The sequence below is a fragment of the Drosophila obscura genome, unplaced genomic scaffold (assembly GCF_018151105.1).
Source record: "Drosophila obscura isolate BZ-5 IFL unplaced genomic scaffold, ASM1815110v1 contig_4, whole genome shotgun sequence".
NCBI lineage: Eukaryota > Metazoa > Arthropoda > Insecta > Diptera > Drosophilidae > Drosophila > Drosophila obscura.
This window is the reverse complement of record NW_024542828.1, coordinates 45,502-70,406: the sequence shown is the minus strand read 5'-3', so window position 1 is coordinate 70,406 and position 24,905 is coordinate 45,502. Positions and strand designations below refer to the sequence as shown.

The following is a 24,905-nucleotide window of genomic DNA, read 5'->3' as shown; positions in this document are numbered from 1 at the left end:
TTTTTAATTTTTGTTAAATATTTACACTTAGCACGGCCAGGCAAAAATCCTCCAGCTGAACCCTCCCAGAGGGTGCCGGTCGGGCAATGGGCACTGCATTACCCCGGATCGGGTTAATGCATTGCCGTTTGCTCTGTCCGAGGTAATGCAGTGTCTAGCTAAGGCCGGGTCCAGGTCTTCCCGATATAAAATTGGGGGAACTGAACCATGGCCATGGCTGGAGGTGCCTGGCGGACAGGCATAAAACGCTAGGGGGTGGTCCCCCCCGATAAATATTAACCACATGGACCGGAGTAAGGATCAAGCAGGGACTGGGATGTCAGTCCAAACGTCGGTGGAAAGCGTGACTGCTACCACCGGCGGGCACGGGGAGGAGCAATCCTCTCTGCGTGTCGCCAGCGGTCACAACTCTGATATGGCGGGAGCAGGTCATATTAGTTTTAAAGCTACTGCCACCAAAACGCCCCTCTGCAAGCTGAGCCGCACGGGTGCCGTGGTCGAAACAGACTCGGACCTGGAGAGCGTGCTCAGCGTAAGCAGAACGGAGGAAGAGAGCCTTCTCCGCTCGCCTGAACCAGGTACCAGCTCCCTTCGTAGGGAAGGGCCGAAGCGTTCTAGAGAGGGGATGAAGGCTACAAGGCAAAGAGGACATCTCCCAAGAGGAGAAGTCCAAACTAGCATGGGCTGAGCAAAAGGTAGAAGAGGGGCGTCTCCACTACGCGCAGCTGCCTCAGATGAAGGCGATGAAGGGTGAATTCGCCAATAGGGTTGAGGAAATGATGGCCACCAAAAGGCAACGCTCGACCGAAAGTGCCAAGGACACTCAGGCGGGCAAGCGGCAACGCGGGCCCAAGGTGGTTATCCCTCAACCTTCTAAGACGAAGAAGCCCAAGCAGAAGGCCAAGGTGAGTGACGTGTCCAAGAGGCACCTCATCGTGGCCCTGATCGACCGCAGCGACGAAAATGGGAAGATGACGGCGGCGCAGTGGAAACAGGTCCACGCCCAGCTGGTAGACTGCCTTTTCGCGCGAATGGAGGAAGCGCCTGACGCTGCCATGCCCACCTTTGACGGTGCGGGATGGCTGAACGGGGTGAAGATCCTCAAATGTAATGATGACCCGACGAGGAAGTGGCTGTTGCAAGTGGTGCCCAAATTGGAAGCTCTGTGGGAGGGGGCCAAGCTGGAGGTAGTGGACAGGGAGAGGATCCCTTCCATCCCAAAGGCGAAGGTGCTCTTCCCCATTGCAGTCCAGGGAGACCGAGCACTGAAACTTCTCCAGAGGCAGAATACAGAGGTGCCCACGGCGGACTGGAAAATCCTGCATGCTGGTAGCCCGTTACCCAATGAGGGGGGCCAGCACATGATCATCCAGATCAACAAGGAGGCAGAGGACATCCTCTACCCGAGATTCGGGAAGATGGCATGGGGCGTAGGCAGTGTCTACCTACGTCTCAAAAAGCGCCACCCCGAGGACAAGGACGCGCATACCCTGCAGGTAGGCGAGGTGGAAAAGGACTTAGGTCTGGAGTCCATCGTAGAGGCCGCCCAGGATCTTGCGCTGGACGACTCTGATGCCGCAGAGGATGAGGACGGTGACCTGACTATAATAGTCAACCCGTCGAGTGCAGTTGAGCCAGCCTCCCACATTGAGAGTGCTGCAGCTCAACTTGCATAAAAGCAAGCTCGCGTCGGCGGAGCTCCTCATTGCCTTGGAGCAAGGGCCCGTCGACATTGCTTTGGTCCAGGAGCCATGGCTTGCCTCCGGCAATGCTGTGGCCGGACTAAAGTCCTCAAATTACAATCTCTTCTACCCACCATCGGTAAGCAGGACTAGAACCGCCGTACTTGTACGAAAGGGCATCCATGCTTATCTTATGTCTCATTACAGCACTGAAGACCTGGCTGCGGTGATGCTTGAAAGCGAGGACAAGCGCCTTATGGTAGCATCCTGCTACATGGCACACGACAGGCCAGCTCCACCGGAAGAGCTAAGGAGTCTGGTGGCGGAAGCCAGTCCGAAAGACCAGCAACTCATAGTTGGTACGGACGCCAATGACCACCATAGCGTGTGCGGAAGCCCCGATATCAACGAAAGAGGTGAGTCACTTCTAGACTTTATACTATCCACTAACCTAGATGTAGCAAACGTGGGGGAGGAGCACACCTTCGTAGGCCCCACCTCGTCCAACGTACTAGATCTAACACTCGTAATGGGGAACTGTACTTTGGTATCTGGCTGGAGAGTCCTTGAAAGACCATCCTTCTCAGACCACAAGTACATTCAGTTTAAGTGCGAATTTAAACACTCTCCGAAGATAACTGCCTATAGAAACCCCCGGAACACAAACTGGGAAAAGTTTAAAAAGACAGTTACCTCGAAGCTCGCGAATCGTGCGGGCACAGTGACATCCCCGGAAGAGATAGAATCGTCCCTAGAGACCCTCTCCAAGGAGCTACTGGATGCATACCACGCAGCATGCTCACCCTCGAGAACGAAAAAGAGAACCAGACCACTATGGTGGAACCGGGACCTATCGCTTCAAAGAAATAACCTCAAAGAATTCTTCAAAATCGCCAAACAGGCGAACGAGGAGATAATCGATGAGGAATACAAAACCCTACTCAGGGAGTACAAGAAGGAAATACGCAGGGCACAAAGAAACTCGTGGAGGAACTTCTGCTCCAATATCGAGAAAGTCCCAGAAACGGCTAGACTCCGGAAGTTGCTATCAAAGCAACCTGCCATACAAAGTCAGCTGAAACGAAATGATGGACAATGGACTGAGGGCAGCGGAAATGCCCTAACAGCACTAATGGAAGCCCACTTCCCAGGATGCACCGAGGTTCCTGACGCTACAGAGCATCAGGACCTAGCAACTGAGGAACAGCACCCCCCCAACAGATCTCATATCGTCTAGGAGAATCCACTGGGCTATAGACTCCTTTGTGGGTACGAAAGCACCTGGACTAGACGGTATATTCCCAGCCATGCTACAGGTGACCAAAGACGTGATCACCCCATGGCTCTCTGCAATATACTCAGCTTGCCTGAGGAGGACCAATGGAGGACCTCGAGGATTGTCTTCCTTCCAAAGGCAGGAAAGTGCAGCCATATGAGCCCCAATGACTACAGACCGATAAGCCTTACCTCTTTTCTACTCAAAACACTAGAAAAGCTGCTGGATCTACTCATCAGAAATGATGTAGGTGGGCGGATGTCAACCAACCAGCATGCCTATACCAAAGGGAAATCGGTAGAGGCGGCACTGCATTCGCTAGTAGCCACCATCGAAAATGCCCTCCAAAATAAGAAGTATGCACTAGGAGTGTTTGTAGACATATCCGGAGCATTCAACAACGTGAATATGAGCGCGATAATGGACCGCCTAGAAGCGATCAACACACATCCCGCAATCAACCTCTGGATAAAGAACCTTCTAAGTTGTAGACGGGTGTACTCAGAGTGGGGCACCGCTTCCATGGTGAAAGGGGCGCACAGAGGCACACCTCAGGGTGGGGTCCTCTCGCCCCTCCTATGGTATCTGGTGGTCGACGACCTGATAAAGAGATTCGAGAGGAGAGCCCCAAAAATAACAGCTTATGCGGACGACATAAGCATAATTATTACGGGAGTATGCCCATCGAGCCTCAGCTCTATAATGGAATCAACACTCAGGGAGATATGTAAGTGGGCGGGAAAAGTAGGACTCAGTATCAACGCGGACAAGACGGACCTCATCCTCTTCACCAAGAGGTACAAGGTACCGGCATGGATCCCCCCGAAAATTGACAGAACCAGGCTCACCCCAAAAACACAAGTCAAATACCTCGGCATAGTTTTGGACAGCAAGCTGACATGGAGACCCAATGTATTGGAAAGGGTGAAGAAGGCCACCATTGCGCTATATGCATCCAAGAAGATGCTTAGCAGCACATGGGGCCTATCACCTGCACTAATGCACTGGATCTACATCTCGGTAGTGCGACCGACTCTGCTGTATGGAGTCTTAGTGTGGTGGCAGGCTACAGAAAAGAAAACCTACAACAAGCTGATGGACAGAACTCAGCGGCAGGCACTGCTCTACATTACTGGGGCGCTGAGGTCAACCCCAACAAAAGCACTCGAAACAATACTCGGAATTGACCCCCTAGACATCCACGCTAGACTGACTGCAGGTAAGGCGGCACAACGCCTAGTCGCATCAGGCAATATGTCGCTGCAAGGATTCGGGCACAGTTCAATAGGCCGAGACATGATCAGTATATCTGACTACATGATCCCCCGAACGTGCCTGGACGTCAAAACAGCGATACACATGGAACCCGACGACTGGAAAGAAAGTTGGGACCAGAACGAACACCTAAACATATACACGGATGGCTCCAAGATGGAGGGAGGAGTAGGTGCGGGCATATATTGTACAGACCCTGAAATAAGGCTGTCCTATAAGCTACCGGACCAATGCAGCATATTCCAGGCAGAAGTCTTTGCCATACGGAAAGCGGCGGAGGTTGCTCGATGTACGGAACGCCCACATAATGTGATCAACCTGTTCGTGGACAGCCAGGCGGCGATAAGATCCATGCAGTCGTCAGCGGTCAGTTCCAAAAATGTCCTGGCAAGCAGGAGGCACTATTTCCTAAGCACGACAAAGTCAGTGCGGATCTATTGGGTTCCCAGCCACCAGGGCATCGAAGGCAACGAGACAGCAGACGTACTGGCTAAGGAAGGCGTCGGGCTGGCAAACGACAGGACTGAGAACGTGCCTGTCTCCCTCAGAGCGCTCCAAAGCGATCTAGAAAGGAGGGCACACATACAGACCAGCAGCAGGTGGAGGAGAACCACCAACTGCAAGATCGCGAAAACCATGTGCAAGGAGAGCAATGGTAAACTCAGCCAATACCTACTACACCTACCACGGAAGGACTGTAGGATGCTAATAGGTATACTCACAGGTCATTGCCTGGCTGCAGCACATGCAGTCAAACTAGGCATCACCAACAGTGACAAGTGCAGGAAATGTGATGAATCTGGGGCTATCGAAACCCTGGAACATCTAATCTGCCAATGCCCGGCCCTCTCAAGGGCAAGAAACATACATCTTGGCAGCCCGGCACTGGCATCGCTGGAAGATGCATCCAAGACTTTGGAAAACTCTCCTCGATCCTCACGGATTTCAAAACTGCGTAAAAACACTCAGAAGGTCCATACGCACCAATCCGGACAACTAAAGGCCATATTGGCCTATGCGTGGCCCCGTGAGGGCCGTCCGGGACAACCTAACCTAACCTACCGGTCAGTTTACCACGTTAGTCATTATATCTCCCTGAATCATTATATTTGTACAAACTTACAGTACGTTTTCCTCCCACGCAGAAAGATCTTTCGTTGTGTAGATGGCTGGATGATTGGATTAGCAGATGATTAGGTGAATGAATGGATGATCAAATGATAAGATGAGGGCTGGGTAACGACACGCATGACTGTAAAGTTTAGTTGTATTAATAACCATTTAATTGATAAATAATCCATTCTCCGCCCATAAAAATCCTTTTTGACTAGGTCCACATGTTAGATTTCATGGGCGTTCATGTTAGCCGCAGCACAATTAAATTGAACCACCAATCGGACCAATCAAAAAGCACTTCATTATCCGGGATATAATAAGAAAGAGAAGAAAAAACACATAAAAATAAATCCACTGGGTAGGCGGCTTCAGATTAGGTTTGCCAGAGCGAACCTACAATCGACGGCGGCTTAGGCACGGGGTCAATGACCTTGAGGCATCGACGAAAAATGCTCCCACGCAGCGAAAGCCAGGTGCAGCTTGCTTGTAGTGACGCAACTGTCGAAGCTGGTTGCGACGGTAATGGTATACCGGCTCACAGCGTGAGGAAGTCCATCCTTGGGATCACGTTGCTCACACCCGTAGGTCGGACGGGGAGGTTATATAACCTCAACTGACCCGAGCACGCTGCCGGTCGAAAAATTTGCCGGAGCGAGTCCACGTATCCCAGCGAGTTATATCAGGTTGTACCAAGGGTTATATCAGGTTGTACCAAGAGTTATATCAGGTTGTACCAAGAGTTATATCAGGTTATACCCAGACATACATAACTAGGTATCACTACGTCTGTACTAGTGGTGCGATTCCCCAATGGGAACTGCACCACTTCAATTGATACAATTTCGAACTGTGGATTTTCTTTTCTCCCGGTGGGCTGTCGAAAAGCAGGGACGGTAGGTGCTGCCGTGGTCTTGGGGTTATGTACACCTCGGTGGATATGGGCAGATTGTGGAGGTTGATGGAAACCAACTTATAATTGCGAACACAAAATCACTGCGCGTGGTAGCTGACTGTATATATGGTTAAAAATCAGATAGAATACAGAGCTCCAGAATACTGCACTCTGCGACGGTCACGAGGAGAAAGAGACCGACTCCTAGATCCACCGGATGCAGCAGCCCACGTTTTCCCATCAATACCGTATTTTTTTCCTTGCTTTTTACTTTAAAGAAAAGTAATTAGCAATAAATATAAGTGCAATACGGAATCAAAACAACGGGATGGCGCTGCCACTTTTTACCAAAACATATGTTTCGTCAAAAAGCTCTCTGCAAGCTCTACGATCGATGCCCCATATTTTCAACGGTCTATCTTAGGGCGGTTATGAGAAATAAACCGTTGACTTTTTAAAAGTGCTGAATGAGACACCGCAAGACAAGCGTCACAAATTACACCCCCCCGCTGAAATCACACTTTGGGGTTCAACCTTCCAAAGAGTGATCCACGCTTGGGGTGCGATTGGCATATTCACTGCTTGATATCTTTAGCGTGGTATTTGCCAATAAAGCGACCTTGAGAATCCTCCAAATCATAATAGCTGTTGCCGAACCTTCTCCTTATTCGACCCTTTCGGAAAGTAGGGGCTAGTTTCGCATTGAAACTTTTTACGAAACTACTCTGTTCACAATTTCGCCTATATACCTCTTGTCCCACTTGGAAGTTAACTTCTCGACTTCGGAGGTTGTTAGCGTTTTCGTTTCTGACATGCTGCTTTTGCATTGCTTCCGCAGCTGCTTTACGAATCAACTCAAACGAGTCGTCGCGATCAAACACTACCGCTCGATCTTCCAACATATTAAGGTTCCGTAATAGCTGGTATGTGGAACCGCTAGTAATCATATTTTGGCCAAAAGCAACTCGGTAAGGGCTACTTTTAACGGCTGCATGCACGCTGGATCGCAACGCACAAGCGATAAAACTTAGCTGCTCATCCCAATTGGATTGGTCGGGCTTAATGTATGCTTTAATAGCTGCGAGTACCGAGCGATTTACCCTCTCGGACGCATTTGTTTGTGGGGCGTACGCTGCCGTGTAGGAGTGCCGGATTTGGTATTTTCCCAACAGGTCATTGAATTTGTGTGACTTGAATTGGACACCATTATCCGAAACTACCACTTCAGGGACTCCAAAACAATGAAAAAGGTCTTCCTCCACAAAAGGGATAATTGCTTCTGCAGTAAATTTCTTTACTACTTTGAGGAAAGGAAATTTAGAAAAGTGATCTAGAACCACAAATATGCCGATGTTTCCCGATCGACTTCGCGGATACGGGCCTAAGAAATCCACATACAGTTTCTGGAAGAAACGGTCGGTCATTCCTGCTTTGCCCATTGGCGGACGAAGAGGCCGATTGGGGTGCTTACAGCATTTGCACAGCTCGCACTTATTTATGAAATCCTTTACAATGGCCAATAGTAGAATCGTCGAAAACGCTCCAACGTCTTATTGATCCCACTGTGAGACGCTAAAGGATGTTCATGACTTTGTTTAAGCACCTCTGTCACCAGAGCGTTGGGCACCCAAAGTTTCCAGCACATGTCATCGCTAATCTTATCGCCAGAGGCGTGTTCAGCGCGACGGTATAGAAAATTATCCCTGACTCTTATGTCCGGTAAACGATCGGGATTAGCTTGAATCTTCGCGATAAGTTCTTGGTACTCGGTCGATTTAAACGCGTCAGAATCAAGGTCTAACAAACTATCGATACCAATATAGGATAAGTCCTCAGTATGTACTCGTGATAAGGCGTCTGGTACGATATTCTGACTTCCTTTCCTATGCTCAATTGTAAAAGAGAAGCCTTGCAGTTTTAACGCCCATCGGGCAAGCCGTGAGCTTAAGTCGGCCTGAGACATCAGCCATTTAAGCGATGCATGATCGGTTATAATGGAAAACTGATGCCCTTCCACATAGGCTCTAAATTTCTTCACGCACATTACCGCTGCCAGGCACTCTTTCTCTGTCACAGAGTAATTACATTGGCATTGGTTTAATTTGCGTGACATAAACGCAATGGGTACTTCATGGCCATTCTCATCCGTTTGTATTAAAACGCCACCAACACCGGTGTGGCTGGCATCACAATGGATGGAGAACGGGCTTGTAAAATCAGGGCTATGCAACACGGGAGCGTTGCACATATGTTCCTTTAAGGAATCGAACTGCGGTTTGGGCCTCGTCTGTCCAATCAAATTTCCGTTTGCTCTTGAGAGTATCTGAGATCGGCGCTGCGATGCCCGCATAGTTCTTTATGAATTTGTGGTACCACCCAGTAAGACCTAAAAACCTGCGGACTTGTTTCACGGATCGCGGGACCGGAAACTCCTGAATTGCTTGGACCTTCTCAATGTCGGTCTGGATAGTTCCATTGCCTATAACATGACCTAAATATTTGACCTCTTTAAGGCAAAATTTTAACTTCTCCACATTGATGGTTAGACCGGCTTCTCTTAATCTGTTGGACAAGACTTTGAGGACTCGAATATGCTGGTCAAAGGTGTCCGAAATTACCAACAAGTCGTCGAGGTAGATAAATATCTCGTTCCGTATAGATGGCGGTATCACCTTATCCATTAGCTTGGACATCGTTTGGGGCGCATTACATAATCCAAAGGGCATTACTGTGTACTGGTAGAATGGACGCCCTGGGACAGTAAACGCCGTCTTTTCACGCGCGGTTACCTCCAAAGGAATTTGCCAGTAGGCATCTTTTAAGTCTATACTTGAGATAAACTCAGCTCGAGGCAGGTGACTAAGAATGCCATCGATCAGAGGCATAGGATATGCGTTCTTTACCGTAACCTTGTTAAGCTTCCGACTGTCGATGCACAATCGTACTTTCCCAGGCTTCCGAACGCGAACCACGGGCGATGACCATGCGCTATCTGACTCTTCGATTACCCCAAGCGATAACATTCGGTCTATTTCCAGATACATCAGCTTTTCTACTGCTGGAGACACGGCGTAGTGTCGTTGTTTTATGGCCTTAGCGGTGCCCACGTCAATCTCGTGAGACAACCAGCTTGTTTTTCCAAGTCCTTGCTTTGCAAAGGATGGAAACAAATTGACCGTTGCTAACAAACTTTCTTGCTGCTGCTGGGGACAATTGCACATGCAACGGGCTATCAAACGATACCGATGAAATCTCTGGACCGGATGACTTATGGGCTATAAACGCTGGTAACAAATCAAAACTGGACCAAAAATCTATGCCCAGATATAAGTCTTGCGCCAGGGATGGGACTATGAACAGTTTTAGGGTTTTACTTCGGCCTTGGAAGCAGACGTCTGTCGTAACTTTGCCAATTATTGATTGGCTCTGGCCGTCTGCGGTACGTACTGCTGCTCTTGCGGGCTTGAACTGGGTCTTATCCCGAGCTAGGTCGGCTGCAAAAGATCCACCTATACAACTGATTGAAGCACCTGTGTCCATCAGTCCACTAAGCGTCTTCCCTAGTACGGTGACTTGCGCATAGGGTCGCAAGTCCTTAGACGTATTCACCACTGTCGCTATCACCTTTGATCGCTCGTCTTTCCAGATTTGTCGGAATTTGAGCAATCGCTTGCGAGATCGGTTCGGGAGACCAATTTTTACTGGCTCCGAGGGTAACAAAGGAGTCTGTAAAGGAATGTCTGGTAGTTTGGATACGTCAGGGAGTAATGGATCCGTTAAAACGTCCATTATTTGGTGTTCGTGGCTTTCGAACTGACTGGTTTGCGTGCACTTGTCGGCTGTGCACGACTCCAGGAGTTTTTTGAAGCGGTACACTTAGGGCACGACGGTTTATACGTATCCCGTTTGCCACAGCCGTAGCAAAATACAGTTCGTTCACCTACGCAGTCGTGATAGCGATGACCCTGCTCACCACAGTTCCAACAGGAAATGGTAACTGCCGCGATATCTACCAGTTCTGTTTCCTCGTCATCAGGTTCATCTTCCTGGTCGGTCTCTACTGCAATTTCGTGCACCTGTCGTCTTATAGGAATACGTTTGGGTTCAGCACTGATAAAAGGCTTAGCTAGTGACTGCATGAACCTTTCTCGAGTGCGCACGATGTTTCGCAATTGAGCTACGGACAAAATCGGGATATATAAAATCTCATGTTGGATCTCTGCCAACAAATTCGCCTTTAGCACTTCCAACAATGCCATATGGGCATGGGAGTGACTAATTTATCGGCCAATGCTACAATGGCTTCGTAAAATACGTCAAACTGTTCGTTGGCCTTCTGTTTTCGTTGCCCAATGGCCGCACGAATTTCCAAGTCCGTACGCCCATCAATAAAACGAGTTTTTAAGGCGGTACTTAGCTGTGGCCAGTTCACGGAGGGTACGCTTTTGTGGTAGCGCCAAAACCACTCGCTAGCACTGCCTTCAAAAAGGTAAATAGCATTTCTGGCCACTAGGTCAAGATTTCCCTCTAAGGTCTGCTTGGTTAGAGCTTCTATGCGGTATATAAAATCTTCTACCGACACAGACGACTGTCCGGAAAAACGCACCTTCCATCCTGAAATGATCTGCCCAATCCTATCGGGTCTTAATCCGGTAATCTGCTGGGATCCCCAAGCGTTTACCGATGCTCTAGAGTCGTTGGCCTGATTGACTTGGGAACCAAAGGACTCTCGAGCAGGAATTTGAAACAATTGTTCAAATGTTTGGGTTTCTCCACTAGGTATTGAGGCTCCATTAGCTTGGTTAGTGGGAGGAACGGCTGGTTGACTTGCCAAACTTTGGAATCCTACTTCCATTGTCTGAGTCATTTTGGTCATGGCTTGAGACAACAAACTGATCTGAGCCATGGCGTCTGTCAGCGCCTGTGACATTTGAGCCAAGCCTGCGCTGGCGGCATCAGCTGGTTCGCTTCTCGACGCTGGCATTCTGGGTTGAACGACGTTCGAGGGACCAACAGCCAAATCTTCAACAATCTCAGCTGGCTCTGCTCGCAAACCCTGTGAACGGGTTCTCATGGGAGCCTGAGAAGAAGGTACGCCAAAGACGGTAGCCTGGGCTACCGCTAATTCCTCAGCTAGGCTAGGACCAGCTGGCTGAAGGGACTCGTTGCAAGCAGGACACACTGTCTTTGCACCTTGTCTCGTATTAAAACAAGCCAAGTGAAACACGTGATTACACGCAGTTCTTAGCAACTGTGTTTGGTATTCCACCCTTCGCACACAGATGCAACAGATTAAAGCTGAATTGTCGTTTCGATCAATTTCTTCAAAACTCCAATCTAGAGACATTATTTTCTGGTTAACTAATTTTAAACAAATTCTATTCTACACTCATTGGTTAACTAACACGTTCGAGATATTCTATAAACGTTCTCAACAAAAAAAAATTCGGAAACCATGCCACGTTTGTATAACGGAAAAGTGTCCCCAACGGACTATCTGATGGTATTTACAATAAACAATTAATACAATGGGTCTTTGGATCTGGGACCATACGGTAGTTCTGAACCACTGTCGGATATCCGAGTAATCCGAAAAACCCTGACTAACCAATGGCTGTCTCGATATACTGTAGGTTACCCAACACAAGAAAGTTCTGGATTGCGGACCACCAAGCTATCCAGAACCACAGTACATGAGAGCCACGTTATCAGCAACCCTGGTCACACTCCAAGCACACTCTTGAGAATCTCTCAAGGCAAAGTTGCATACAGTCAACACCGTATACTACAATCGGAACTTGTAGCATTGCCACCCAAAGAGCTACTAATGCTTGTCACACACAAAAACTAACTTCGCACAAAATGGGGGAAAGGAAAAGGACTATGCTAACTCCGGCAATGTACCTTTACTGATGCTGTTGCTTTCGATCGCGGGCAGGCCGTAGCTTTACGCCACTGAATAACCTGATCCAAGCTAAACTTTAGACAATGATCCGCAAGGTACGGACAAGTTTCTCCTCTCACTAGCACATTCATCTATTCTTGGGTAGGCAGTAGATCTAGTCCACTTGAAAACCTATTTCCAAACGAAACAGAATAAAGTGCCATTTAGCGGAGTTTCCTATCTTGTCAGATACTAAATGTCCTCAACAATATCCAGTTTTATAGTTACACGTCCGTGCGGGGGTTTCAGTTCTTTTAGAAACTGCTACACAATCCAGCGACTCAACGTCAACCACCTAGACACTGAACAGGCCATCTATATATCTGAGGAATTAAAGGCAGTGGGAATAAGTCTAACGACACTGCATGGATATGCAGCTCGCATAGCTGTTGATGACTTTTTAATATTTTTTTCTTGGTCGGGGCAAGCCGAAGATGGCCCCACGTTGGGCGCCAAAAATTCTTAAATCATCTTTTTGTCATCAATTGATTTTATCTATCTTTGCCTGTAGCATACAACGTATAGATATGATGAGCAGATGGTAACCTAGACGGGAGGAGACGTACGCGCTGGCTTCGGCTTTTGTCTCTGGTCGGCGGGGTGTGGGTTTAAGGACAAAGTACCTCCAATTTAGGGCTCATGAGATATAAGAATTTAGTTACTTCGCGTACGAGTTGGGAAAAGGGAACAGGAGAAGGGAGTCGGGGGATCAAAGGGAGAAGGTCAGCAGAGGTAGAAGGGGTCCACCTATAGTCGGGGCCTTGTTGGCTGCTTGCCGCAACAGTGCGAGCACGCCCACCCTACCATGATCCTTACGGGCCACATCTTTAAGGATCCCTCCAACAAGACCGACGGGGAATCACCTATCTATCAACAAACGCGACATGGTCCCTTCCGAAAATACTATACTCTTTCTTCATACTAAAACAATATTTAATCTTAAAATTCATTAAGTTGGCGGACACTAAATACTAAAGAATAACCTAACTCCCGAAACTTTAAAAAATCATGATATACAATTAGGTAATAATATAATACAAAAATAGAAATAAGGTATGTGGGTAAATGGTATGTAGATTAGGTTATGTATGTAGGTATATGTGCTTATGTATATAAGGTTAGGTAATGGTAATTCAAGTAAATGGAGCGATATATAGTTGTGTAGATGAATAGATATTCCAAAGTTAAATTTACAGCAATCAAAATCATAATTGGAAAAGTATTCAACTTTAACGGCAACGAAAAAAAAATCAAAGTGCGTTTGCACATGGACGAGCCATTAAACCGTAAGGCGGCCAATGTCGCAATGAAAATCCAACGTTACGTTACCGGTCAGTTTACCACGTTAGTCATTATATCTCCCTGAATCATTATATTTGTATAAACTTACAGTACGTTTTCCTCCCACGCAGAAAGATCTTTCGTTGTGTAGATGGCTGGATGATTGGATTAGCAGATGATTAGGTGAATGAATGGATGATCAAATGATAAGATGAGGGCTGGGTAACGACACGCATGACTGTAAAGTTTAGTTGTATTAATAACCATTTAATTGATAAATATTCAACTTAGGCCCGGTATAGGAAATCCTTTTTGACTAGGTCCACATGTTAGATTTCATGGGCGTACATGTTAGCCGCAGCACAATTAAATTGAACCACCAATCGGACCAATCAAAAAGCACTTAATTATCCGGTATATAATAAGAAAGAGAAGAAAAAAACACATAAAAATAAATCCACTGGGTAGGCGGCTTCAGATTAGGTTTGCCAGAGCGAACCTACAATCGACGGCGGCTTAGGCACGGGGTCAATGACCTTGAGGCATCGACGAAAAATGCTCCCACGTAGCGAAAGCCAGGTGCAGCTTGCTTGTAGTGACGAAGCTGGTTGCGACGGTAATGGTATACCGGCTCACAGCGTGAGGAAGTCCATCCTTGGGATCACGTTGCTCACACCCGTAGGTCGGACGGGGAGGTTATATAACCTCAACTGACCCGAGCACGCTGCCGGTCGAAAAATTTGCCGGAGCGAGTCCACGTATCCCAGCGAGTTATATCAGGTTGTACCAAGGGTTATATCAGGTTGTACCAAGAGTTATATCAGGTTGTACCAAGAGTTATATCAGGTTATACCCAGACATACATAACTAGGTATCACTACGTCTGTACTAGTGGTGCGATTCCCCAATGGGAACTGCACCACTTCAATTGATACAATTTCGAACTGTGGATTTTCTTTCTCCCGGTGGGCTGTCGAAAAGCAGGGACGGTAGGTGCTGCCGTGGTCTTGGGGTTATGTACACCTCGGTGGATATGGGCAGATTGTGGAGGTTGATGGAAACCAACTTATAATTGCGAACACAAAATCACTGCGCGTGGTAGCTGACTGTATATATGGTTAAAAATCAGATAGAATACAGAGCTCCAGAATACTGCACTCTGCGACGGTCACGAGAAGAAAGAGACCGACTCCTAGAACCACCGGATGCAGCAGCCCACGTTTTCCCATCAATACCGCATTTTTTCCTTGCTTTTTACTTTAAAGAAAAGTAATTAGCAATAAATATAAGTGCAATACGGAATCAAAACAACGGGATGGCGTTGCCACTTTTTACCAAAACATATGTTTCGTCAAAAAGCTCTCTGCAAGCTCTACGATCGATGCCCCATATTTTCAACGGTCTATCTTAGGGCGGTTATGAGAAATAAACCGTTGACTTTTTAAAAGTGCTGAATGAGACACCGCAAGACAAGCGTCACATATTACAAGGGGAGAGTCCCAGACATTTCGCTTGTGGATTGTGCCGTCTTTGTCGCAAGATTTGTATTTAGGGATCGATTTCTGGACGAAGTTTAACTTGCTGCCTGCTTTTTTGTCTAATAAAGCTCTGGGGGCGACCATCTCAGGCGTGTTGCTGGATGATCCGAATCAGTTGCCCCTGTCAGTACAACAGAAGGCCCAGTTAGTGGAAACGATTAAATTGTTTCCCTCATTTGCAGAGAGAGGCCTAGGGAAAACGACCCTGCTACAGCATGATATCGATGTGGGAGATGCTAAGCCCATCAAGCAAAGGCACTATGCCGTCTCTCCAGCGGTCGAACAGCTCATGTATACCGAACTTGATAGAATGTTGTCGCTGGGAGTGATAGAAGAGTCGAATAGCCCTTGGTCATCGCCGGTCGTTATGGTACGTAAACCAGGCAAGGTGCGGCTATGCATCGATAGTAGGAAGATTAATGAAGTGACTATTAAAAACGCCTACCCAATGCCTCTTATTGACGGGATTCTCAGTCGGCTGCCGCGAGCGGAATTTATTTCAAGCATTGATTTGAAAGACGCGTATTGGCAGATCCCTCTTGAAGAAAGGTCACGCGACAAAACTGCATTTACTGTACCAGGACGACCCCTATATCAGTTCACAGTCATGCCGTTTGGCCTATCTAATGCTCCACAAACAATGTGCTTCAGGGCTGCGGAACGAGATATTTGTGTACCTCGATGATTTGTTAGTCATTTCCGACTCGTTTGATAAACACGTGAAGGTCCTCACCGAGGTAGCGGGCCGTTTACAGCAAGCGGGTTTGACCATATATGTCCAGAAATCACATTTCTGCCTGAAGCAAGTGAAATATCTTGGCCATGTCATTGGTCATGGCACTATTCGGACGGATCCTGAAAAAGTAGAATCGATAAAAGAATTTCCTATCCCTCGGTCACTGAAACAGGTTCGACGTTTTTTAGGTCTCACAGGGTGGTATCATAAGTTCATCAAGGACTATGCAGGATTGGCCTCTCCTATAACCGATACGCTCAAGCAAAAGCTAAAGTTCAAGTGGACCGAAGAGGCGCAGAAAGCATTTGAGTTGCTGAAGGCCAAGATGTGCGAAGCTCCAGTTTTGCACAGTCCAGACTTTAAATTGCCGTTTGCGATCCATTGCGATGCCAGTCATACTGGCACGGGAGGCGTGCTCATGCAAACGGATAGTGAGGGCAACGAAGTTCCCATTGCATTCATGTCACGGAAGCTTAACCAATGTCAGCGTAACTATTCCGTAACGGAAAAAGAATGTCTGGCAGCCGTGATGTGTGTGAAAAAATTTAGGCCATACATAGAAGGGCAGGAGTTTACCATAATCACGGACCATGCTTCCTTGAAGTGGCTTATGTCCCAAGCAGATCTAAGCTCCAGGTTAGCAAGATGGGCGCTGAAGCTTCAAGGTTTTTCCTTTAAAATATTTCATCGAAAGGGATCGCAGAACATTGTTCCGGACGCCCTCTCCAGGGTTTTCACCGAAGATCTCTCAGCCATTCAATTCGATAGCTTAATTGATTTACGATCCCCTCAATTTCAATCAGCTGACTATCAAGAGATGATGTTTAAGGTTCGGGCTAACCAAGATCGATTGCCAGACGTGAAAATAGTCGACAATCTAATATATCGGCGATCTGAACATGCCACGGGAGAAAAAATTGCCGACGATCTATGTTGGAAACTTTGGATCCCTAAAGGATTAGTACAGGAGGTCTTGAAGCAGGCTCATGAACACCCGTTAGCAGCGCATGGTGGGATAAACAAGACCCTAGAGCGAATTCGCCGTTTTTATTTTTAGCCAAACCTAGTGACGGATGTGAAAGAGTTTATAGGCAGCTGTGACATTTGTAAAGGTAGCAAGCATCCAAACTACACGTTGAGACCGCCAATGGGGAAATCCAGTGAAACGCAACGGTTCTTCCAGAAGCTTTATGTGGACTTTTTAGGGCCGTACCCCCGCAGCAAGTCCGGAAACATCGGCATCTTCGTGGTGTTGGATCATTTTTCCAAATTTCCGTTTTTGAAAACGGTGAAGAAATTTACGGCTAAGGCCATTACTCCATTTATAGAGGAAGAACTATTCCATTGTTTTGGCGTGCCGGAGGTTATGGTGTCTGATAATGGTGTGCAATTTAAGTCGCACCGGTTTAATGAACTATTGCAGAAATACGGCATTAAACATTCATACACCGCGGTATACGCTCCCCAAGCAAATGCCTCGGAAAGGGTCAATAGATCGGTGATCGCAGCAATAAAGGCTTATATCAAACCCGACCAAAGTAATTGGGATGAACAGATGAGTTCGATAGTATGTGCATTGCGATCAAGCGTGCATGCAGCCATAAACAGTAGTCCGTATCGGGTGGCTTTCGGTCAGAATATGATTACGAGTGGCTCTGCCTATCCATTGCTACGAAACCTAGGAGTTTTAGAGGATCGGTCGTTTGCATTTGATAGGGGAGACTCATTCGACCTCATTCGCAAAACGGCAAAACAAGCCATGCTGAAGCAACAGCGTAGGAATGAAAACACGTATAATCTGCGAAGTCGCGAGGTATCGTTTCAACCAGGGCAGGAGGTATTTCGGCGAAACCATCAACAAAGCAACTTTGCAAAGGGGTTTAATGCAAAACTCGCCCCGACGTTTGTAAAGGCAAGAGTAAGGACAAGGTTAAGACATAGTTATTATGAATTGGAGGATCTTCAGGGTAAATTAGTCGGAAAGTACCATGCTAAAGACATAAAACAATGATAGATAGAATTAACTCTCCAAACGAGTATCACCCTTGGGAGTATTGAACCCCTAAGTTTGATTTTGGCAGGGGGGTGTGTAATGAGTCGTTTGTCGAGTGGTGATGCATCCTAAAAGTAGGCACTGTTCGTGCATCGCAATAGTATAACAGTTCTACTGGGCAAGGGGAAACGCAGCTATAAGCTTTTAAATATATATTTATTTAAAGCTTACTGCGCGCGAATGCTGCTGAGCGAGGGCAATGACCGAAGATGGCCCGAACGGCAAAGTTTCGACCAAGCATTAAGGGTATCCAAAAATGAAAACCGTAAAAAGGGAAGAACTGATAGGCCGGCACAACGCCCTGAAAGCAAAGACAGGGGACACACTGTTCGGCAAGAACAGCTGATCAAATGTCAGGGGAAGCCTTGACAGGGCCTCCTAAGTAGTTTCCGGGGCAAAACTTTTTTTTTCTCTTCTGACGATCGAATCGTTAAGTCATATTTTCAATACCAGTGCGAGAAAAAAAAAAAAAGAAGAGGAAGACCATATTCCCCAAGAACTGGGCCACTATCTGATCAGCAAAGGCTTTTGGAGCCAGACAGCAGCCACAATCTTTTCAACTACACAAAATAAATCTATGCAAGGTGCCATACTGGGAAAAGGAATGACACCTAGGCTATAGGCTGCTACATAGCTAGAGGAGAAAGCTCTAAACTGAGAACATCAACTGCAACCGCACGAGAGCTGAGCGCAAAGCTGCAGTAAGCAAGACAGACTCTAATCGGCCGCAACGCTGCTGCTCCCGCCGGGATCACGGTGTGACACCCTCGATCGCTAAAGGGAGCGGAAGTCACCGGAAGTTACCGGAAGTGCGCCAAACTCATCGGAATATACTTTTTCTACCGCGGAATGAGTGATTCGGCCAACTAATGGGAACCATAACCCAAAATTGAATTTTTTTCCGGTGTCTGTGCGTGTGTTAGTGAGAGTGGGCAGAGCAAAGTCGAAAAAGAGAGCCTTGGTTAGGAAGTTTACCCTGGTATAGTTTATATTAGTAGAAAAGAGATTCCCAGTGGATATAATGTAACGGGGCGAAAAGGAAAATGTGCAAAGTGAGGTAACAAAGTGAATTAAAAATCCCAGTAAAATCATAACCTCCCAGTGTAGTGGCTCCGACGGCGGCAGAGGGCTAAGCTCCCCAAAGGCTCCCTGAAAGCTCAGTTCGCTCTCTCTCTCTCTCGTTTTTTTTCGTTTTTCTTTCTCAGCTACAGGTGGAACCTAAGTCTCGACGAAAGATCTTTCGGCGCTGGACCCGGTAACATATGTACATATGATCATGTAAGTGAGAATTCGCTATAACTTTGCCTGGCCCCAGAAAGTTGGCTTGTGCGGGTGAGAGTGAACGTCATGAGCGCGAGAGCGACATGAAATAAAAGAAAAAGCTCCGAGAATATTGAACATACGATCCACACGGGCATTAAAAGGGAACCGCAATAAAAAGGTTGTGGATTATTTTTGGCCGTGAGAATGGGCATGAAGACACCTGTGGTACCCCGTACTTGCACACAATTCTTTTCCCTCTGATGTTAGCCTGATTTAAGTTGAATATTTACTATATTACTATTACTATATTACCTTATATTATATATTATTATTAGATCGTATTGCATATTCATTATTGGGTTTATTATTTTTAATTAATTTCCTATACGTATTCCTAGATCTAAGTTGAGGGTGCTTCCCTATTACTCTCCCGCACGTTAGTGAATGTTCGACAGCTGTAATATTATGAAGAATAGATATGTCTAGATAACTAAATAGGTAGGACCGGAAGTATCATGGAGAAAGTTCACTTAGCTAATAAAAATAGCTTTAGTAAAATGAATTAAATCCCTTTTTTATTGGACTCATGCCTGTACCGAATGCCGCAGCCTGATGCCTGTACGATTTTGGGAGGGATCCCTGGCGACCAACTGGCTTATAGGGGATCATGGTAGGGTGGGCGTCCGTGCCGCTGAGCACATGCAGCCCAAGATCGAGCATCGCCTGACCGCTATTCCCCCTTGTCTTTGATGTATCTCTTCCGTTAGTATTGGTTTGCTGTACTGTAGTCTTCCTTTCCCGTTCCCCTCCTTTCGTATGCGAATTTAGTTTCTTGTTTATTTGCACCAAGTGAGAACAATAACTGACGGCCTCTTCCTCAAAACCCACCCCAGCCGACCAGAGAAAAGCCGGAAGCCATCGCGTACCCCGCTCAGTTATTTGAACAGCCCCTATCACCGTTATATGTTACAAATAACCTTGTGCCCATGTCACGACATGACTTTATCGACGGCTTGCTAGACCTATCCCTGTCTCAAGTCAACCATGTGAAAAATTCCTTGGGTCGATTGCTTGATCTGTGCTTTGTCTCGGATCCAACCATAGCGTTGTTAACCCGAGCCCTTCCGCTCAGTATACCTGAAGACTCCTACCATCGAAGTGTCAGTCGATATTGGCCCTACTGTATTGGATCGAATGAGTAGGCTATCTGAACGTGTCCACTGCTTTCGTAAAGCCGAGTTTACGAAGCTTAATAACCTTATTAGGGATTTTGATTGGTCCGCTCTGTACTTGTGCACTGACGTTATGAAAGGCACACACATTTTTTACAATGTACTTGACACATTTTTTGATTCTTGTGTCCCACTTTCTTGTCCGGTTAGATCTGGAAAGCCTCCTTGGTTTACCAAGGAGTTATCCAGTCTAAAAAATTTAAAATCAAGACTTTATAAAAAATTTCGAGAAGTTGGTTCTCCCTTTTCTCTTTCTTACTATGTAATAGCTCGGTCAAAAAATCTCCGTTCTTAACGCTCAACGCTATAATAACTACCTATCTCGATGCAGGATACGATTTTCACAGGACCCTAAACAGTTTTACAGCTTCGTAAATAGTAAGCGTAGAACGTCCGTACATCCATCCTCGTTATCTTTTCTCAATATGTCAGCAAACAATGATCAGGCAATTGCCGATCTTTTTGCCAAATTTTTCCAAACAACCTATTCTCATGAAAGCTACTCTGGTCAGCCGTATCCATACAGTTTACCAAGGTCGAATGGCATCTTCAGCCGGCTGTGTACTCAGGTACTGTGCCGACGCTCTGTATGGACCCTTGCTTAAACTATTCACCCTATCCATTAACTCTTCATGCTTCCCCCCATCTGGAAGGAATCTTTTATTATTCCGCTCCATAAGAAAGGTAGCAAGTCTGATGCAAATAATTATAGGGGTACATCTAAGTTATACGCTATGCCTAAAATGTTTGAAAAAATTTTAGCTCCGCACTTGCAACATCTCTGCAAATCACTTATATCTCCGTCCCAGCACGGATTTATAAGGCGACGATCAACAACCACAAATTTATTAGAGTTTACCTCTTTTATCGTTAAAGGCTTTCAAGGTAACTTGCAGACGGATGTCATTTACACTGATTTTAGTAAAGCATCTGATTCTGTAAACCATTCCCTTTTAGCACAAAAACTTGACCTTTTAGGGTTTCCGCATAATCTTTTGAGATGGATTTCTAGCTACCTTTCTTCTAGGTCTCAAAGAGTCCTCTTCAAAAACTCCTTTTCTTCACCTGTAAAGGTTACTTCTGGAGTACCACAGGGCAGCCATCTAGGCCCCCTACTATTCACACTCTTTATTAATGATCTGCCTTCAGTATTAACAAACTCTCGAGTACTCATGTATGCGGATGATGTTAAACTTTGTGTCCAGTATAAGGACATTTCATTTCACTCTCGCTTGAAATCCGATCTCAATAAATTTCAATTATGGTGTTGTGCAAATATGTTACACCTAAATGCCTCGAAATGCAAAGTAATGACATTTCATCGCTCCAGCCCCCTATTGGCTCCTTATAGCCTCTGCGGTGGTTCTCTTGAGAGAATTACCTTGGTTGATGATCTTGGTGTTAAATTAGACCCAAAGTTAAAGTTTTCTGAACACATTTCTACCATGGTAAATAAGGCCATGGGTGTGCTTGGGTTTATAAAGAGGTGGTCAAAGGAATTTGACGACCCCTATATAACGAAGACTCTCTATATCTCGCTTGTTCGTCCGATTTTAGAATACGGCTCTTGTGTATGGTGCCCCCAGTACAAAGTACACCAGGACCGTATAGAATCAGTCCAGAAAAACTCTGCGTGGCCTTAACTGGGATGCAGGTGTGAGACTGCCATCTTATCCTCGTAGATTGCTTTTAATAAACCTTCCAACCTTAGTTAGTCCTAGAAAAATGCTTGGTGTGATATTTATGCACAACCTGATCAAGGGTGACGTAGATAGCACTGATTTGTTGAGCCGCATAAACTTTACGATTCCTATTAGATCTACTAGAAACTTCATTCCTTTGTTCCTTCCGCTTTGTAGATCGAATTATTCCTTGCACGAACCATTTAGGGTACTTTGCTCGGACTTCAATTCCCTCTACCACATAATATCAACTACTAATTCCCTTCCTCTTCTTAAATCACTAATACTAACATACCTTTCCCGTAATTAGTTATATTTCTTAGCTATCTTTGCATGTTTAGCTCTTTGAGTTGTGATTAGCTCTAATTTTCCTCGAATTTTAGTCTAACACCTATCTTTCCTGCATGCTCGCGATCGGTTCGGTAACACGCGTCGCGCGTCATGCGGCAGCGCCCCTCGGTCGGTTGGGCGGGAGGAGGGCTGCGTTTCTGCCTGGGTTCCGCGCGTAACAGGCTTCGGCTTGGTGTCGCATGGGCCACTTGATGGTGCAGTCATTGCATATCAACGTCCAGACTTCCCTTCCCTAAACTATGGGAGTCCGCCGTCAATTCTGCGACTTGCATATTGGGTGGAAGTAAATCAAAGGTTGACCAAAAATCAATTCCCAAGTATAGATCTTGGCTGAGTGACGGAATTATATGCAGCTCTAACTCTTTAGCCACATCCTTATATCTCACCGGAACTTTGAGACGTCCCAGGACATCCTGTTTGGTGTCATCTGCCGTACAAGCTGATGAACCAACTCTTTTAAATGGGATCCTACTTCGAATGACCCTTCAGCCAATTTCCCTCCTATCACGCTCATAGCTGCTCCCGTGTCCATTAATCCTAATACTATTCTATCTAATATTCTTACCTCGGCATAATGCCGTTTATCATTCTTCTTATACCTAATCGTATTGATGGCCTTCAACGACCGCCAGTAGGCCCTCATTCGGTTGGCATTTCTTGACGTGGATTTTACCCTCGCTAGCGTGTGACTTATCATAGGATTCTTAGTCCAATCGATTCGTTGAGGCCAGAAACTTGGTTGACTCTCCACTGAAATCGGGTCATTTCCCACATCGGACGGAACAGGATCGTTTAACTGCTCGGTTCGTGGTTCACTGGTTTGTTTCTTTGAACACAAAACTGTGGCCGTGATTGTGTGTTCGTCTTTCCGTTTTTTTGACAACGAACACATGAAAGCTTATAGGTATTTGCTGCCCCGCACCCATAACAGAAAATTCTGCGTTTCGACTCGCAATCCTGGTATCGATGCCCTTCCTTGCGGCAATTCCAGCATATTAGCGCCATTACTCCGACTTCTTCCTCACCGTCTACATCTGAAAACTCAACTGCGTCATCCGGCAGAGCCTCCTCAATCAGTTCTGACACTTGCTTACGAAAAGGCACAATTTTCTGGTATCCCTGACTTTTCTTTATATCATCCAGGAAACTCTCCCTGCGACGACATATCTCCCTCAGACGATCTACCGAAGGAATTGAGAGATTTAGCAATTCATGCCTTATCTCGGGGCGCAGATTTCTTTTTACGGTCTCCACCGTTTCCCGTTCCGACAGAGACCGTTCCGTCTCCAGGTTGTCCATCAGCAGCACAATGGCATCGTAAAAAGAGTCGATGGCCTTACCATCAAATAGCAGGCTAGCGTTGCTGCATAGAACGGCGAAATTGCTTTCCAGCGTTTTGTGCGTGAGTGCCTTTACTCTATAAATAAAATTATCTACGCTAAGTCCCTCTTGACTGCCACTGAATCGCAACTTCCAACCGTTCAGGATATGGCCCACCTTATCGGGTCTTTGCAGCAGATCGGAGACCGCGCTCCTTGGAGTGTCCCTAGCTGAAGCTACATATATGGTTGATTGTGGCCGGTCAAAACCAGCTCGAGGCTGGGTCTCATCCTCTGGCGCTCGTCCTCTCTGAGCACCTATCTCCATTGGCCGAAGGTAAGCTGCCATATTTGTCTGAATGAGCTGGGCCATTTGACTAGATAATTGAGCGAGCAGATCGATTTGCATGGCTTCCACAGGTTGGGTGACAGTGCTAGTTATAAGTTCGGTCTGAAATGCCCCCAACTCTGTTGACTCCCTCGACAAGCTAACAACTTGGCTGCCACGAGCTGGTGAGTTGGTACGACTCTGCTGCCTGGTGTTTTTGGCTATCGGGTCTGACGCTGTAGCTGCCTTCTCATGTTTGGCATGTAGGGCAACAATTTTTCGTCTGAGCATGGGTGGTGAGACATATTTAATGGAACTCATGCCCACATTTGGTTTTATATAAAGAACTTCACCCAAACTCTTATCACACAAGGCGCATTGCGGTGTAATTTAAGCTTTTGCCTCCCCCTCGTCATCGGATCCGACCATCATGATCTAAATAAATAACTATATGTAACCTAAGAAACTAACTCCTACCTAGCTTATGGCCTACTTGACTCGCAAAACTTAATCTGTTCACCTTTCCTAATCAATGAGGCTTTGCTGATTTGCTTTGGGCTGAATATGAAAAGCAAACGACAAAGAAAGACTCGAGCCACCTCAAATACAAAGACAACTCATACTCAAGTAAAACCCAAAAAAAAAATATAAACTCATTCGCCTCCGTCGTGGAGAGCTATACAAAGCCAGACTCAACGAATACAAAAACCAAATAAATAAACAGAATATGTAAAACACAAGAATTCGGAACAAACAAAGATAAACAAGATCATAAAACAATTTGACATCAAGCAAACCCGAAAACCACATAGAAGAACCCTAATTAGCTTGAGAACCAGCAAACCGCAAAACGGAACAAAAAAAACAACAAAAACTGCATAGCGCATAGCTTTGCATGGGTCGCGTGCCAAACAACAACAACAACCCTTGCATTAGG

The 24,905-nt window shown here is 46.3% G+C and overlaps 1 protein-coding gene across 1 annotated transcript; it reads left to right on the top strand.

Moving 5' to 3' along the window:
* Positions 1-415: 415 nt before the first annotated feature.
* On the top strand, positions 416-1,602 carry LOC121404738. Its single transcript, XM_041594912.1, has 3 exons — positions 416-532; positions 726-1,496; positions 1,582-1,602. The coding sequence occupies exons 1-3, from the start codon at positions 416-418 to the stop codon at positions 1,600-1,602; spliced, it is 909 nt and encodes a 302-aa protein (XP_041450846.1).
* The last annotated feature ends 23,303 nt before the right edge of the window (positions 1,603-24,905 follow it).

Bases quoted from the DNA above. Each gene is read 5' to 3' on its own strand.
- LOC121404738 (XM_041594912.1), top strand. From the start codon at position 416: ATGGCGGGAGCAGGTCATATTAGTTTTAAAGCTACTGCCACCAAAACG. The intron at 533-725 runs GTAAGCAGAACG...CACTACGCGCAG, and splicing joins ACCTGGAGAGCGTGCTCAGC to CTGCCTCAGATGAAGGCGAT. The intron at 1,497-1,581 runs GTAGGCGAGGTG...CTGATGCCGCAG, and splicing joins AGGACGCGCATACCCTGCAG to AGGATGAGGACGGTGACCTG.